Raw genomic sequence first — 17700 nt, 5'->3', positions numbered from 1 at the left:
GGGCCCCACAGTTGTAGGCTGCAATTAGATCCATAAATCTTTGATAAGTTGAGTTAGATTGGAGAAGAAATAAGTAGGGAAAGTGGAAGGGAAGATGTAGAGAGAGAGAGAGAGAGAGAGAGAGAGAGAGAGAGAGAGAGAGAGAGAGAGAGAGAGAGAGAGAGAGAAGAAGAAGAAGAAGAAGAAGAAGTTAGCTAGGCAATGGTTGTGTATGTTAGTCACATGACTAACACACACATATATTAACTTGAAAGAAAGATACAATGCTCCATAGGAGTACACACACGATTACATGTATTTCCACAGTTACGACTTTTAAGGGGGGTATAACAAGTTGTTATGAGGGTTGCAACGGTCGTTACGGGTCATTTTTCCATAACGGCTATTACGGTTGCCACTGTTACCTTTATGTAAAGGTCTTTATGGCCCCGTAATGGCCTTTACAGCACGCCATAGTTGTGGGCTCAATTTTCCCAATGCCTGTGGGCACAGTCCTTTGTGCTTCACGGTGTGCCATAAAGGCCATTACAGGGCCGTAAAGGTAACGGTGGCAACCGTTACACGTTATGGGGTTGTAAAGGTTGTAATGGCCATTACTAAAAACAAATGACTCATAACAACCCTTGTATTGGGCTGTTACATCCTCCATAAAGGCTGTAACGGTTCATTACCGGGTCGATACAAATTCTTTTTTTTTTTTTTCTTTTTTCTTTTTTTTTTTTTTAACGAAAAAAAAGAACATAATGGCCGTTACAAGGACCTTAAGAACCGTTACAACCTATATTGTAAAGGTAATAGTGGTGGCCTTTATGGTCACCGTTACTGTTACGAAGTACTTTGCTGTGCTTGCCTTGGTAGTTTGCAGCGTAGAGGGTTTTGCATGGGGCATTGAGCTTTCCTTTGGTTTTTCTTCTTCCTCGTCATAATGTGATAACGTCATTGTTTGGCACAGAGTTGCTGGAGCTGAGTTGGTGCAGCACAATGGTGTTGTCGGATGCGTGGGGTCCTGTTTTGGCTAAGTGCCAAAGTCACATGTCAAGGAAAAGGTAAAACTAGAGCGCACTATCCCATTGCAGGATAATGTTCTTAGTCCTAATTTGTGGTCCTTCATCTTCAGGGTATTCAGATCCATAGTTAAGGTAGGGGAGACTCATGATGGCCTAGGCATACACAAGTGTGATTGGTCCAACTATGTCGTGGGCCTTATATGCCAGAGACGAGTTGAGGTCATTCCTCTAGCATTTGCCATTTGGTGATAGGACTCCTATTGTGTGGGGCATAGATGTTTCAATAGGTCTGCACCTTGGCATAGGAAGTTAAGCTGGTCTTAAGGTGGTTGTGCTTGTAGTTCTTTAGACGGAGTATGTGCTCTGCACCTTATTGCAATGTTGCGATAGGTCTGGGCCTTAGCGCAGAGCTATCTTAGAAAGTCTGGGGCATAGCGCCACAATGTTGCCTAGGAGGTTAAGTGCATGACCAAAGGCTCTCCTGGAGGGGTGGAATGTTTAGGCAAGTGAGGCTCACTTTGGCATGTGCTTGTGCCTAAAGTCCCTTGTAGTTTGAGCTGTTCGAATGTACTTCGATCAGTTTTTGAAGTGTCTAGAGGTCTCTTTGAATGTTTGATCTGTTGAAATGAGAGCCTGGGGGTATTTATAGGCTATGGGCCAGATTTTCTCACTTAAGTTGAAGTTATCTTTCGACGTAGTCCAAATGGTGATGACTTTGAATGGTGTAATGAGACCATCGGATGAAACAAGGTAGATTTAAAGCTTGAGGGGACCACGAAACTGGAAAAGTGGGCATGGGTTGTCCACCGTCAAACCCTTCTCGCTTTCTCTTTCACATGTAGCTTGCAATGTGTGTAACCACACCCTTTCTAGGAGGTTTGCTCAAATACATCCTGATGTATTACAATATGACGAAGTGTCGGGGCTTTAGCCTTTGATCCGTGTCATTTTCATGTGATCCATAGTTTATATTGTTAGACAGACTCACATACCTTGTATAGCTAGTATACCTTGTATAGTTCGTTTCCATAGGTAGAGGATTCTACTTTTATTATTTTCCTTATATAAATGATTGTAATCTTTATATATTCAACCCCTTTGGGTTGTCTCAAATACAGAAAAGCTTTCAGCTCCTCTCGGTTTACATGGATCAGAGCTTCATTGATCCAAAATCGGCATCACCTGTTAGCTCCGACCATCCCTGCGTCCGGTCATCATCCCTGCTCATCCGACCGCTCCTGCGTCGTCCAGCCACCTTTGCTGCGTCGTCCGACCACCCTACAGCGACGCACCTGCTCGTCCGACCACCCTACAACGTCGCCCCTGCTCGTCCGACCACTCTGCTCGTCCAGTGCTCCTACGTCGTTCGACCACCCCTATTGCACGCCCCTTTGTGTCTCCGGCCACCCCTCTATTCCAGATCTAGATTTTCCAGATCCAGAGCCCCTATTGCTGTTGCTCCAGATCTAGATTTTCCAGATCTAGATCCAGTGCCTCTGTTCCTGTTGCTCCAGATCTAGATTTTCCAGATCCAGATCCACCGCCCTAGCTCCTGTTGCTCCAGATCTCGATTTTCCACATCCAGAGCCCCTGTTGCTGTTGTTATTCTGCCAGATCCAGAAACTGCAATCCCTTGGGTATTTTCTGCTGTACGGTACATTTAAAGCCTTCTTCTGATGCAACTCTTTGTGTGCTTTACATTACTTCAGATCGATGGACAAGAACTCATCACGTACAGAGGCCCCACGTTGTAGTTTTGATGGTACCAACTATTCTCTATGGGCTATCCATTTTCAGAACTTCCTCAAGGTTCGTGGTTTGTGGGGACTAATTGATGGTTCTGTTACTATCCCCACTTCCACAAATGCCGACAAATTAGCTGATTGGGAAATGAACAATGGACAGGTTATTACCTGAATTCTCGATTCGGTCGATCAGTCCATTGCTGTTGGCCTCACACCTCATCGCACTGCTAAGGCAATGTGGGAGCATCTCTAGACAATTTATCAACAGAGTAATGCGGCCCGGTTATATCGCCTGGAACAGGATCTTGTTAACCTTACTCAGGGTGACGATAGTATTCAATCATTTTACTCCAAAATTGTCACCATTTGGACAGAGATGGCTATGATGGATCCGACATTTCCTCATGACTTTAAGATATTCCAAACTATGCACGAGAGTGTGCAAGTTCGACAATTTCTTATCAAGCTGTGTCTGGAATTTGAGCATTGTCGGGCTACTCTCTTGAATCGTAGCCCTACTCCTTCATCGAATTCTGTTATTAATGATTTATTGGTTGAGGAACAACAATTGAAAGTTCTCTCTCTTCCTTCCTCAATTTCGGGATCATCTGATATGGTGCTTGATATGTCCACCACTATACCAACACATGGTTCCACTCCTTTGACTTGTCGCGGTTGCAAAAAGGTGGGTCATGTTGTCGCTCAATGCAAAGAATGGTGCGCTTATTGTCGACGGACTGGTTATGGTATTTAGGACTGCCGAACATGTGCCTATGCATCTTCTTTCGGCCGTAGACATGGTGGTTATGGTCATGGCCGTGGTCGTGCTCTTTCTGCTACTGCTGCCACTATTTCTTCCGAGACGTCTATTAGTGATTCTGCATCTACTGTTTCTGCTGAAGGTCTTTCATCACCTTTGTCTCCTGCGATGCTCCAGCAAATCGTCGTAGTCATATGTAGAGTCCGAGGAGCAGAAACAAACTGATTGACGACTTGGACAGCGTAGGCAATATCAGGGCGAGTCATAGTTAACTAAACCAGACTCCCAACCAAACGACAATATAAGTCAGGCTGTGCAAGTAGATCACCATCGTCACGGCCATATTGAACGTTAAGTTCTAAGGGAGTCTGAACTGTCTTCTGATCCGTTAATGATGCCAAGGCGAGAAGATCCTTGGTATATTTACGCTGGTTGACCAAGATTTCACGTTTAGAATGTGAAATTTCAAGTCCAAGAAAGTATGTGAGATGGCCGAGGTCTTTCATCTTGAAGGATAATTGCAGAACTTCCTTTAAAGCCGAGATACCAGTAGCATCACTACCAGTCATAAGTAGGTCATCAACATATATGAGAACAATGACAATTCCGTGAGTAGTGGTGTGCAAAAATAAGGATGGGTCATGACCACTTTGAGTAAAGCCAGCACCTGTAACAACATTGTGAAAGTGTTGGAACCATACCCGAAGTGCCTGTTTGAGGCCATACAGGGCTTTCTTTAGGCGACATACCTTATTGTCAGGAATTAAAGAGCCAGGAGGAGGTTTCAAATAAACGGTTTCATGAAGGTCTCCATGAAGAAAAGTATTTTTCACATCCATCTGAGCAAGTGGCAAAGAGCGAACTGAAGATATTGCCAGAAGAGTACGAACAGTTTCAATCTTGGCCACGGGAGCAAATGTCTCATCATAATCAATTCCGTATTCTTGTTTGTATCCCTGAGTGACAAGTCGAGCCTTGTATTGATCCAATGATCCATCAGACTTGAGCTTAACAGAATAAATCCATTTGCTACCAATTAGCTGTTGGTTAGCGGGTCAAGTGACAATGTCTCATGTATGACCATCATCTAATACTGCAAGTTCTTCTGCTATAGCCTTCTTCCAACAATCATGAGTGGCTACCTGAGAGTATGAAGTAGGAATAGAAACAGTATCTAGAGTAGCATTCATGATAGACATATAACATATCAAGCGATCAGGTGCTCGATGTACACGATCGGAACGACGTATCGAGGTAGGTTCAGGATTTGCAATAGGTACAGTAGGTGCGGGTTGAGTAATAGGTGGTGGAGCTGTACGTGGTTGATGCGAGTAAACCTGCAATGGACGAAGGAGAGTACTCGAGGCAAAAGGAATATCAGGAAAGATGGTCAGACCAGGAGAATTTGGGGTGTGCTGAGGAGGAAGAGATGAATGAAAGGCAACATGTTCAAGAAAAACAACATGGCGTGAAACCTGAACACGATGAGAAATTGGATCATAACATCGAAAACCCTTATGAGTTTCTCCAAATCCCAAGTACATATATTTGATCGATTTTGGAGATAGTTTGTTACGCTCACGTGAAGCCAGGTAAATATAACAGACACAACCAAAAACACGAAATGTGGAATATTGAGGAGGTAAGTCGTTAAGAACAAAGTATGGAGATTTACTGTTCAGAACGTTGGTTGGCATCTGGTTAATCAAGTAGACTGAATGTAACATTGCTTCCGCCCAGAAAGAACGAGGAACACTCATAGATGTCATCAGGGTGTTGGCAGTTTCAACAATATGACGATTTTTTCGTTCAGCCACCTCGTTCTGTTGTAGAGTATCAGAACAGGTGGTTTGATGAATAATCCCATGACCCTAAAGAAATGTACGAAAATCTGTTGAGAGATATTCCTCCCTGAGTCAGAGCGGAGATTTTGAACGGGAACCTGAAATTGAGTCTCCACCATAGAGTGAAATATCTTGAATTTTTCAAAAACCTATGACTTCGAGTGCAGAAAGTAAATCCAGGTGTAACGTGTGAAATCATCAATGAATATAATATAGTATCGTAACCCAGAGAGAGACATAATTGGTGAAGGACCCCAGACATCCGTATGCACTAGTTCAAACATTGAAGAGGATTTTGTAGTACTTAGAGGAAAAGGAATACACTTACTTTTTGAAAGACAACAAGATGAACAAGAATAATTCAAATCTTTTTTATTAAGAGAAATGTTCCCTTACTGTAAGTGTATTCCTTTTCCTCTAAGTACTCCTACTGTAGAAACTGCAATCCCTTGGGTATCTCCTGCTGTACGGTACATTTAAAGCCTTCTTCTAATGCAACTCTTTGTGTGCTTTACATTACTTCAGATCGATGGACAAGAACTCATCACGTACAGAGGCCCCACGTTGTAGTTTTGATGGTACCAACTATTCTCTATGGGCCATCCATTTTCAGAACTTCCTCAAGGGTCATGGTTTGTGGGGACTAATTGATGGATCTGTTACTATCCCCACTTCCACAGATGTCGACAAATTAGCTGATTGGGAAATGAACAATGGACAGGTTATTACCTGAATTCTCGATTCGGTCGATCAGTCCATTGTTGTTGGCCTCACACCTCATCGCACTGCTAAGGCAATGTGGGAGCATCTCCAGACAATTTATCAACAGAGTAATGCGGCCCGGTTATACCTCCTGGAACAGGATCTCGTTAACCTTACTCAGGGTGACGACAGTATTCAATCATTAACTGGATGCCAACCAACGTTCTGAACAGTAAATCTCCATACTTTGTTCTTAACGGCTTACCTCCTCAATATTCCACATTTCGTGTTTTTGGTTATGTCTGTTATGTTCACCTGGCTTCACATGAGCATAACAAACTATCTCCAAAATCGATCAAATATATGTACTTAGGATTTGGAGAAACTCAGAAGGGTTTTCGATGTAATGATCCAATTTCTCATCGTGTTCGGGTTTCACGCCATGTTGTTTTTCTTGAACATGTTGCCTTTCATTCATCTCTTCCTCCTCAGCACGCCCCAAATTCTCCTGGTTTAACCATCTTTCCTGATATTCCTTTTGCCTCGAGTACTCTCCTTCGTCCGTTGCAGGTTTACTCGCGTCGACTACGTGCAGCTCCACTACCCATTACTCAACCCGCACCTACTGTACTTGTTGCAGATCCTAAACCTACCTCGATACGTCGTTCTGATTGTGTACTTCGAGCGCCTGATCGCTTGATACGTTCTATGTCTGCCATGAATGCTACTCTAGATACTGTTTCTATTCATACTCTCAAGTAGCCACTCATGATTGTTGGAAGAAGGCTATGGCAGAAGAATTTGCACATTGGGTGATAATCATACATGGGACATTGTCACTCGACCTGCTGACCAACAGCCAATTGGTAGTAAATGGATTTATTCTGTCAAGCTCAAGTTTGATGGATCATTGGATCGATACAAGGCTCGATTTGTCGCTCAGGGATACAAATAAGAATAAGGAATTCATTATGATGAGACATTTGCTCCCGTGGCCAAGATGAAAATTGTTCGTACTTTTCTGGCAATATCTTCCGTTCACTCTTGGCCACTTGCTCAGATGGATGTAAAAAATGCTTTTTTTCATGGAGACCTTCATGAAACTGTTTATTTGAAACCTCCTCCTGGCTTTTTAATTCCTGACAATAAGTTATGTTGCCTAAAGAAAGCCCTGTATGGCCTCAAATAGGCACCTCGGGCATGGTTTCAACGCTTTCACAATGTTGTTACAGGTACTGGCTTTACTCAAAGTGATCATGACCCATCCTTATTTTTACGCACCACTGCTCGCGGAATTGTCATTGTTCTCGTCTATGTTGATGACCTACTTTTGATTGGTAGCGATGCTACTGGTATCTCGGCTTTAAAGGAAGTTCTGCAATCATCCTTCAAGATGAAAGACCTCGGCCATCTCACATACTTTCTTGGGCTTGAAATTTCACGTTCTAAACGTCGGATCCTGGTCAGCCAACGTAAATATACGAAGGATCTTCTCGCCTTGGCATCATTGACAGATCAGAAGATAGTTCAGACTCCCTTAGAACTTAACGTTCAATATGGCCGTGACGATGGTGATCTACTTGCACAGCCCGACTTATACCTGTAACGCCCTGAAAATCGGGGGTCGAGTAGAAGTCCAACTCTCGAGTTCCAACGCATCACTTATGCAACATATTTAATGATGATTAAATATTGTCTGTCTTAGTGCATAAAACATGAATAAGATTAAGCCAAATCAGCAATACATAATCCAGGGAAAGTTGTAATACGCAAGCGGAAGACTTACTCAAATATGTATAGCGTTATAACTCAGTATAGGTCCCTAAGGTATGTATGCATTGCCAGGTCAATAATTACATGTATTGTTTCAAATTACAAAATGTCAAAATGTAATAGTCCACTACAAGTATAACCTTGAAGCCCCGTTGATTAGAACGGTCTACGAGAACCCGCCTGAATACTGCATATATGAGAATACTTCCTCATCATCCTCAAAGTTCGGCTCCGCCTCGCAGGCTACACCATCATCTGAACCTACAATAAGGTCTGGTTGGTGTTTAAAAAACTGTCCCGTAACGTGGGAGTGAGTGATCAACTCAGTGGAACAATAAAGCAAAGGTTAACATGTTATCAATTCAGTCAAGCAGTAATGATAAAGCAATACAATTGAACATCCCTAAGTACTCTGATTAATGCAAGATGGTCTGAATAAATGATGCATGCCCTCGCCTGCACTCCCTCAGCGATCTTCATCTAACGGTCGCGCATGTGAGTCACTTCCTCGTGCTCTTTACATATCGCCAAATGGCACATGCAATGTGGTGCATGAATATGATTACCAAGTTCTTATTAGTCCTTTTCATACAGCAGGATTTAGAAACTAATGTACCTCCCTTATATCAATTCCCAAACAATGATCCATTCTAGGGTCGTTAGTCCTAGCAATTCTCATACGATGTTGCGGTTCTAGGTCGCTGCAAAGGGCTCGTCACCTTATCAGTGCTGGCCTATTGTACTCTTATTGCTACGTAAGGGCTCATCGCCTCTACGCGGTCTTAGAGTACGCTCGAGGTCACTACAAAGGGCTCGTCACCTTATCAGTGTAGGCCGACAGCTCGAATATAGTGTCCCGTACCACCGTATTCAGCTCACGAGTTTGGGTTGCTCACTGGTCACTACGGGGAGTCTTGTCACCCTAGCATAGGCCGATAGCTCGACCATGGTGTCCTATACCACCATGCCCGGGTCATGAGTCTTAGCGGTTGAGGTACCAAGGTTAAAGGGGTTTTCACTGGTGAGTTTGGTACTTTAGATTCAAGCAGTAGCGTCCATACATGGTGAACATACATCGGGTTAATCGGGTTACTTGACGAGCTCGACTGGTACGAGCGCACATTGAATTGATCGACATGAAGTGCACGAGCACTCCGTGTGGCCTAATCACTGTCGACAACTGAAGTACGACTCAGACTCATCGAACACGTCCTGTGGGGCAAAAACAACCTCAACCACCAAATCAGGACCTGTTACCGATTGCCTGGACTATTCCGTAGTCCCAAACACATTCAATTATAACAGATAATCATATAAGCTAATCAGAGCAGTAACGGATCAACAATTCCAATCACACTAGCATATGAGCATTTAATGGATTTCAACTTAAACATGAATTCACACATATGTAGTCCCTAAGTAAAACAGACAAAGAATGTAAGTTACATGGAGGAAATCATACACATCGTTAAGATAGTTGAGAATCTCTTCTCAATGCCCATATAACGTATAATTTATTACACACTTGTTCACTCAAACATTTCTACAAACACTTAGACTACATATTCCAACATACATGACGTATGTTGGTGATAACACGTATTAGGGCAAATCCTTTCATTAAGGAATTGTCACATATACCTCAATCATATGTCTACAACAATTAATCATGGCAAAGCATATCCAAAATCCATACACATACAAACATTTCAACAAACACAAGATTACACAATATTCAACATAGTTCATATATATGTGTAAAGTGCGGGAACAACGTGTCTAAGCATGTGATAGCAATTCAAGTCAAGCATAAATCATTAACTGACATTGAAAGCCTTGAAAACCATAACCTAAACATTTATAGTCCGCACCTTTCGCTAGTAGACTTGTAGCGAACTCAGTTTTAAAAGTTAAGTCTTGTCTACGGCACCACAATAACCTATATCAGGGAATAGGTCAGCTATTTCATCTATTACAATAGTTGAAAACCCTAAAACAAGTTAGGGTTAGGTTTTCTTACCCAAGTACGGAGTCGGAATTGCCTGTATAGCGATACAGGAATGGCGGTTGAGTGCGTGGAGTAGCGGGATCGAATCCCAGGAAGAATATCCAACTCTCACTCTCACTTTCCCTCTTTTCCCTTCTCTTTTCTCTTCTCTCTCTCCTAGGGTTTCTCAAATTCGTATGAGATGAGAGAGGGAGGGTTTAAGGTCCTTATATAGGCCCAGGTTTGATGGAAATGGCCCCAGGGCTAAGGTATACTTAGGTTATATCCAAATACGGACTGTTCCGGTCCAACGGAGCACTTCTGGTGGCCCCTTTTCCACATGCGGTCGGACTTAAGCTTCCTGACCATGGATCTAGGTCAGGTTGAGTTTTCGTTCCAATCGGGTTTGCAGATCAGCCGTGGCGGACCAGTTTCAGTTCCACGGTCACGGTCACTCGATCAGGGCCATAAGTATATCGACATGTGTGGGACATTTCTCCTGATCCGAGGGTGTATTTGGGTTAGATTCTGACGGTCTGAATCCTTGTATTTGACCCGCAAGCGACACGACTCAGATTACTTAAATTTGGATTTTATTTCTAAATATTTTCACATTTCTCACACACTTCGCTCCGGGCTCAAGTTGTGCATTTCTAGACACAATTAAGACTTGATTTCCGAGGGGGTTGTCAAGTCCAGTAATGCGGTCATATCCGTATAGTTTCGGGGTAATCGAACTTTCGACGTGCAGTCTAGGTCCGATACGAAGTTTCAAGATGCTCCCGAGAGCAACTAGGTTTTGAGATGGATTCTAGATTTCAAGGTAATGTAGCGTCAATGATTCTGCACGTTTTGGATCTTGCAGATCATATTTAAAGTGATTAGTGCTAATTTCACAAGTATTCTAGTTTAGCACTTGCTAATATTAACCTAATTTCTAAAGGTTTTGGTCCTGGGTGATTTCTGCCTGAGGTGGTACTCGGGTCCTTGTACGGATTTTTCCGAGACGTTACAATACCGCCATTTGGTTAGGAGTCTAGTTTAGTTAACTATGACTCGCCCTGATATTGCCTACGCTGTCCAAGTTGTCAGTTAGTTTGTTTCTGCTCCTCGGACTCTTCATATGACTACGGTGTTGCGCATCCTACGGTACCTATGTGGGACTCTAGATCAATCACTGTTCTTCTCCTCCACGACGACTTTGGACCTTCGTGCTTATTCGGATGCTGATTGGGCCGGTTGTGCTCTCACACGAAGATCTACCACCAGCTACTGTGTTTTTTTTGGCACTTTTCTCATCTCTTGGAAGTGTAAGAAACATGCCACTATTTCCAAATCGAGCACAGAAACCGAGTATCAGGCGATGTCCGCTGCATGTAGTGAGCTTGTCTGGTTAAGTGGACTTCTTTCTGACTTGGGCATTCCTCTGCAGAATCCTACTCCATGTCGACAATCTAAGTGCTATTCAGATTGCCTCTAACCCGGTTTTTCATGAACGGACGAAGCATATTGAAGTTGACTGTCACTTTATCTGCGAGAAATTTCAATCTGGGCTCATTTCTCTTCCACATGTTGCATCTCATGATCAGATTGCCAACATTCTCACCAAGTCCCTCACTTCTGCACGTCACTCATTTCTAGTTGGCAAACTATTACTTGTCGATGACTAGCATTAGTTTGAGGGGGGATATTAGACAGACTTGAATACCTTGTATAGTTCGTTTCCATAGGTAGAGGATTCTGCTTTTATTATTTTCCTTATATAGATGACTGTAATCTCTATATATTTAACCCCTTTGGGTTGTCTTAAATATAGAAAAGCTTTCAGCTCCTCCTGGTTTACATATATGAACATTCTCACTTTGTACGGTGAAAAGACAACAACACAAAAGGCTCTTCAATCGTATTATTTTAGCCCTTAGATAATTTCTCTTTTACTTTGAACATGAACGGTCACAATAACCATTGTATATCAATAGGCTGGCATATTTAATATGAGATGTGCTTTGGGCGTCCCTTATCCAAGGTGTGCGCCATTAAATAAATGGTTTAGGTCAATGAAAAAGGTCAACATCCAACTGCTAGAGTCCTGGTGTATTTTATTGTACTATGTCAAGATTTATTTAAGGAAACCTCTTCCGAAAGTCTCTTTGTCTCTCTCTCCCTTGCTCCCTCCATGTGCGTGTATGTGCGTACCCCTAGTGTCCTAATAGGGGGTGGCTTTGAGCTTGATGCTTTAGGGGGCGTTTGGCTCACGGTATTAGATGGGATTAGGTGGGATAGAATTGCATTTGGTCCTGTGCAAATTCCATCCAATATTTGGAGAGGATAAGAAAGGTTGGGATTAGGTGGGATGGAATTGCATTTGGTCCCATGTGGGATTTATGTGGATTTTGAAATCCACTAGACATGTGGTCCCCACATTCATGCATGCGTTTATCCTGTCGTCTATTCATGTACGCCGTTTACACATGACATTATGGTTATATATGTGTACAAGTGAACGACATCCGTTGTGAATTTGGTCAGTTGATTACAATTCCATGGTCCACCAAATAGGATTTTGCTTAATGCAGTGTTTTCCCGTAGCAAGAATTTTATCCCAAACATGAAATTGGTTGGCTAAAATACCATGCTATTTCCAGACATATAGTCATTGTGCAATAACGATGTTAATCCCATCTAATACAATTCAATACCATTTTGTTCCACAGACCAAACACGCCCTTAACTCACTAGGGTGTTTTGGACGGGCCTTTGGTCTTCAAGAATGGATCCACTTTCTTGTAATTTTGTTTCACTTTCTCTAATCAAAGTTACCATGTTAACATAAAAAAGTATGCTAAATATGATCTCATTTTCTTTAGAGAGCATACTCATTTTTGTTATCCTTTCATTTTACTTTGTCTATTGCGTTATCCTTGGAGTAGGATATGAAACTAACGTTGTTACTCAAAAAAATAAAAATAAAATGAGAGAGAGATAAGAGTTGGACTTGTAGAGTTGCAGGAGTACGCTATTGCATCTTCAACACCAGATAATAAGCAACTATATTTATTTGCAATGTTGAATTTTATTTTGGTCATGTGTGAAAGAGTTTGGACATTTTTGTGGTTAATCCTTTGATATTTTAATTGCTGAAATCACTGACAGTGATTGTTTCTCCATAATGGTTTAAAGGAAGTATGAAGAAATTTGTGCACCTCGGGTGGAAGAATTTTGTTTCATCACAGACAATACCTATACAAGGGGAGAGGTATGCCCACTACTAACCTTTTTGGAGTAGTCTTGCTTTGAAAAAATTAAAGCTATACCATCTTCATCATTATCTCTGCCTTATCCTATTTTGTCATCCCACTTTATCAAGTGCCAGACCTTCAGGTAGACCATAGGTCATCAAGTCTTTTCTTATTATCTCCATCCACGTCCTTTTCGGACTTCCCCTTTCCCTTTTAGAGCATTTAACTGGTCACGCCTTGAATCCGACACCCAAATTCTCTTGATCCAGATCTCTCACTAGGCGGCACCACTCATATATTATATGTTCACATCCATATTTCAAACACATACATGCACATAATACCCATCAACGATATACATATATAGACACACACACACACACACACACACACAAAATATTCTCTTTTAACTAAACAACTAAACATTGATTAAAGGAAACCGTAATATCTTCATCTTACAATATTAAATCATTACCACCATAATCAAAGTAATTTGTAAAACTCTCATTCTATGTCTATTATAATAAATCCAGAAGCTTAAAAGAAACTAAAAATAACAATAAAGATAACTAATAATCTTTCTCCTCATGCACCCTGATGAGATATTGTTCCTGACATTCAACATTCAAAATATTGGGTGAGCTAGACAAGCCATTGAGTAAATCCCACACAAGTTTTGAAAGAAAACACATCCAATATGAATAAAACATATTTATCAAAACATTGTTAATTCTTATGCAAAGCTTGAAAATAAAAATAGAATAAACAAAGTTTTCAATGCAAATTCATATGGAATAAATCATGAATGAATAGATGTAAACAATGCATGAAGTAATCTTCTATAATCAGTATGGTTTATTGTTTTTAGCACCCGGGGCAATTTACACCAGTTGCCCAAAACCCACTAGGCTTGCATAGGTGGCTTGTTGCAATCTTGATATGCTCATCCACCCAACCTTGATCAATGGGTGATCAATTCATATATTGGCTGATCAGACTACTCCTCAACCCGGCTTGCATAAGTGGTAAATCAACCATGCTCAACCTCGATTAATGGAGGTTCAAAAGTTACTAACTGGGCTTCTGAGACTTTCAACTCAAGGGGTCTTGATCGCCCCACTTAGTCATGTTTTAAGAACTTCCAACTACGGGACTTAATTCCCGACATTCCAACAGATTAATGATTTCCACAATGTACAAGATACATGATTTCTTTTTTTAAAAAATTAATATTTTTATAAACATCCCATGATTGTTTCTACTAGATCAAAACCATGCAACGTACATATATCTATACAACTATGATTTTAAAATATTCCAATCATTATAAACAATCTTTCCATCATCAAAGATTTTAAAAGAATATGAATGTGTAATGCAAAGAGTCAAATTGGAAATTTTGGAATATTGCATATAAAACCCTAGAATTTCAGAAAAATCGCAGATCGATGTTGGAATTGTAGAAATTGAATAGAAAACCCTGGAAATCTAGAATTCTCACACACAACAGTGCTGGAATTTTGGGAAATTATACTAGAAACTCAAAATCTTTAGAACATTTATAGTAATGCTGGAATTCCAGAAAATTGTGTAATAATCCCTAAAATTTCATCAATTAATCTTGATTTTCAAGATGAGAAAGAAAAGAACAAGAGATTAAGATGGACAAAAAGAAAACCCTAGAATAATGTATTTGTATGATAAAAGAAACGAATAATTAAGAAAGAAAAAGAATAAAATTGGAAAAATCATATGAGAGATCACTCATTCCAGCGAAACTCTAGGGGCTTGTTTGACATCTCTACTCTAATCCAACAAGAGCTTTTCAAATAATAGTTACTCTAATAAGCTCTTTTGTTCTAGGTCTTGTTTTAAATAAGCTTCCTTTTATTCTAGGTCTTGTTTTAAATAAGCTCGTTTGGTAAAATTACTTTTAAAAAAATATTTAAAAAAAAAAGCTCTTTATTTGAAATAAATGCGTTCGGTAAACATAAGAGCTTTTTTTAGGAGTAGTTGATGCCATTTTTAAAAATTACAACGACAACATTATAAGAGAAATCTAGATGATTGTTTTGGTGGATTTCACCATAGATGGATTGTCCCAAATGGCAAAAGAATGGATGGCTACAATCTTCATGTTCTATGACATTTGGGCCTCTATTAAGTTGGACATTGGATGTGGATTGTCCATCATATGGAGCCCACCTTTGACGTGGACCGTCCATCGTGTGGGCCAAACCTTCAAAGTGGGTCGTCCATCATGCGAGGCCCGTCTTGGATGTGGACCGTCCATTTTGTGGGGCCCACCTTGATGTAGGTCATCCATCATGTGGGGCCCACCATCAATGCTATTTGTCCTTTATGTCCACCACTCTTCACGTGGAGTCCACATTTGACGTGTCCAATGTGTGGGCCCCACCATTGAAGTGGGTTGTCCACCATGTGAGGCCCACTTTTAATGTCCACCATCCGTCGTGTGGGGCACACCTTCTATGTGGATAATCCATCATGTTGGTCCACTTTGGATATGGGTCATCCATCATGCAAGACCTTGGATGTGGACCGTGTATTAGGTGGGGGCCCACTTGATGTGGACTATCCATCACAAGGGGCCACACTTTGATGTGGGTTATCCATCATGTGAGGTCCCCTCTATCCATTATGTGGATTGACCTTGATGTGAACCATTCATTATATGGTGCCCCACCTTCAATATGGGTCGTTCATCATGTGGGCCTACCTTTGATGTCAACCGTCTATCATGTGGGCCCACCTTCAATGTACACCATCCATCATGTGGGTCCCACCTTTGTTGTGGACTGTCCATCCGGTAGGGCTCACTTGATGTGGATGGTCCATCATGCTGGGCCACACTTTGATGTGGGCCATCCATTATGTGGGGCCCACCTTTGATGTGAACTGCGCATTATGTGGGCCCTGCCATTAACATGGGTCATTCATCATGTGGGCCCACCTTTGATGTCCACCATGCATCATGTGGGTTCCACCTTTGTTATGGACTGTCCATCATGTAGGCCCCACCTTTGATATGAACTATTCATTATGTGGGCCCACTTTGATGTGGACCATCCATCATGTGGACCTACCTTTGATGTCAACTGTCCATCATGTCAGCCCATCTTTAATGTCCACCATCTATTATGTGGGTCCCACCTTTGATGTGAATCGTCCATCAGGTGGGGCCGCCTAATGTGGATCATTCATCATGTGGGGCCACACTTTGATGTGGGCCATCAATCATGTGAGGTCGACCTTTGATGTGACATTATGTGGGCCCACCTTGATGTGGACCATTCATCACGTGGGGCCCCACCTTCATTATGGTTTGTTGATCATGTGGTCCACCTTAGGGCTTGTTAGGATAATGGACTACCACAGTAATGTGGTGTAAAACTTACAACTCTATACCTTTGATTGCATATTGCCTGCTATCAAATTATGGTAATCCTTTGGAATCGCGCATGACACGAATTGGCGGTGGTGTGTTAATGTGTCATATTTTCGTGAGCTCCATCATGATGTATGTGCTATATCTACACTGTCCATCCCCTCTTGCATGATCATTTTAATGGAATGGGACAAAAAATGAGGCAGGTCCAAAGAAGACATGGACCACACCATAGCTAGCATGGGGATTGAACGCTTGCCATTGAAAACTTCTTCGGGTCCATAGAGGTGTTGGATTAAGCTTATTTTTGGGGACATGCTATAAAATGATTTTGCAAAACAGATAGAGGGTGTGGATATAACACATTAATGGAATTACATCCAAGCGTATCTAACAGGCAAAATTACTTTACATGTGGAAAGTGGAGATGCGAGACCGGTATTGCATACTCTCACTACTTTGTTTTACTTGGGATTATGGTAGTAATGATAATCATTACTTTTTACAGCACATTACTGTTGTAATCGCTCATCCAAACATGCTCTTAGAGAGATTTTAAAGAGGAGAAGAGGGCAAAATGGGAATTACTTTAAAAGTTTAAGGACATACTTGTCCCAAAATTAGCCAAAAATGTCTACCCGCTTAAGCCAAATAAGCTCTTAAACAAAAAGTGACCTCACTCTTTCGCTAGTTTCTAAAAGGTTAATAAAATTAGAGCTTTACCAAACAGTTTTTCAAATAAGAGCTTACTTCTTTTAGGATAAGCTCTCATTAGTAGAGATGACAAACAGCCCCTAGATCCCATCCACCCCCGCCCCCCCCCCCCCCCATTTGTGAGGTCTATGCGTGAATGTGGGGTGCGTGCATGTGTGTATGACTGTATGTGGGCGATGCATGGGTATATGTGGATGGATGGTTAGATTTGTATCGACTGTACCACAATTGAACGGTCAGATTCGTGCATATTTTAAACACAATTGATTGGGCAGATTTGAACAGTTTATAGTCATAAATCCATTGACAAATTTGCACGATCAGTACACAAATCAATGGACAGATTTGCATACATAAATTAACAGACAGATTTGCATGGTTTGTACAAATAAATTAACGGACAGATTTGCATGGTTTGCACACATAAATCAATAGACAGATTTGCATGGTTTGTACATGTAAGTAAATGGGCAGATTTGCATGCCATAATTGGACAGATTTAATGCACAAATCAAGGGTC

The 17700-nt window shown here is 41.4% G+C and overlaps 1 protein-coding gene across 1 annotated transcript in view; it reads left to right on the top strand.

Annotated features, from left to right (window-relative positions):
* Nucleotides 1–17700, top strand: part of LOC131255224 (cyclin-A2-1-like) — a 60368-nt gene that overhangs the window by 32639 nt on the left and 10029 nt on the right. Inside the window, exon 7 of the mRNA XM_058255920.1 lies at nt 12999–13074. Coding sequence (XP_058111903.1) covers nt 12999–13074 — 76 coding nt within the window. The remainder of the gene's footprint in view (nt 1–12998; nt 13075–17700) is intronic.

This window comes from Magnolia sinica, chromosome 1 (assembly GCF_029962835.1).
Source record: "Magnolia sinica isolate HGM2019 chromosome 1, MsV1, whole genome shotgun sequence".
Taxonomy (NCBI): Eukaryota; Viridiplantae; Streptophyta; class Magnoliopsida; order Magnoliales; family Magnoliaceae; genus Magnolia; species Magnolia sinica.
Note: the sequence above shows the minus strand (reverse complement) of the source record. Positions and strands in the feature narration are given on the sequence as shown.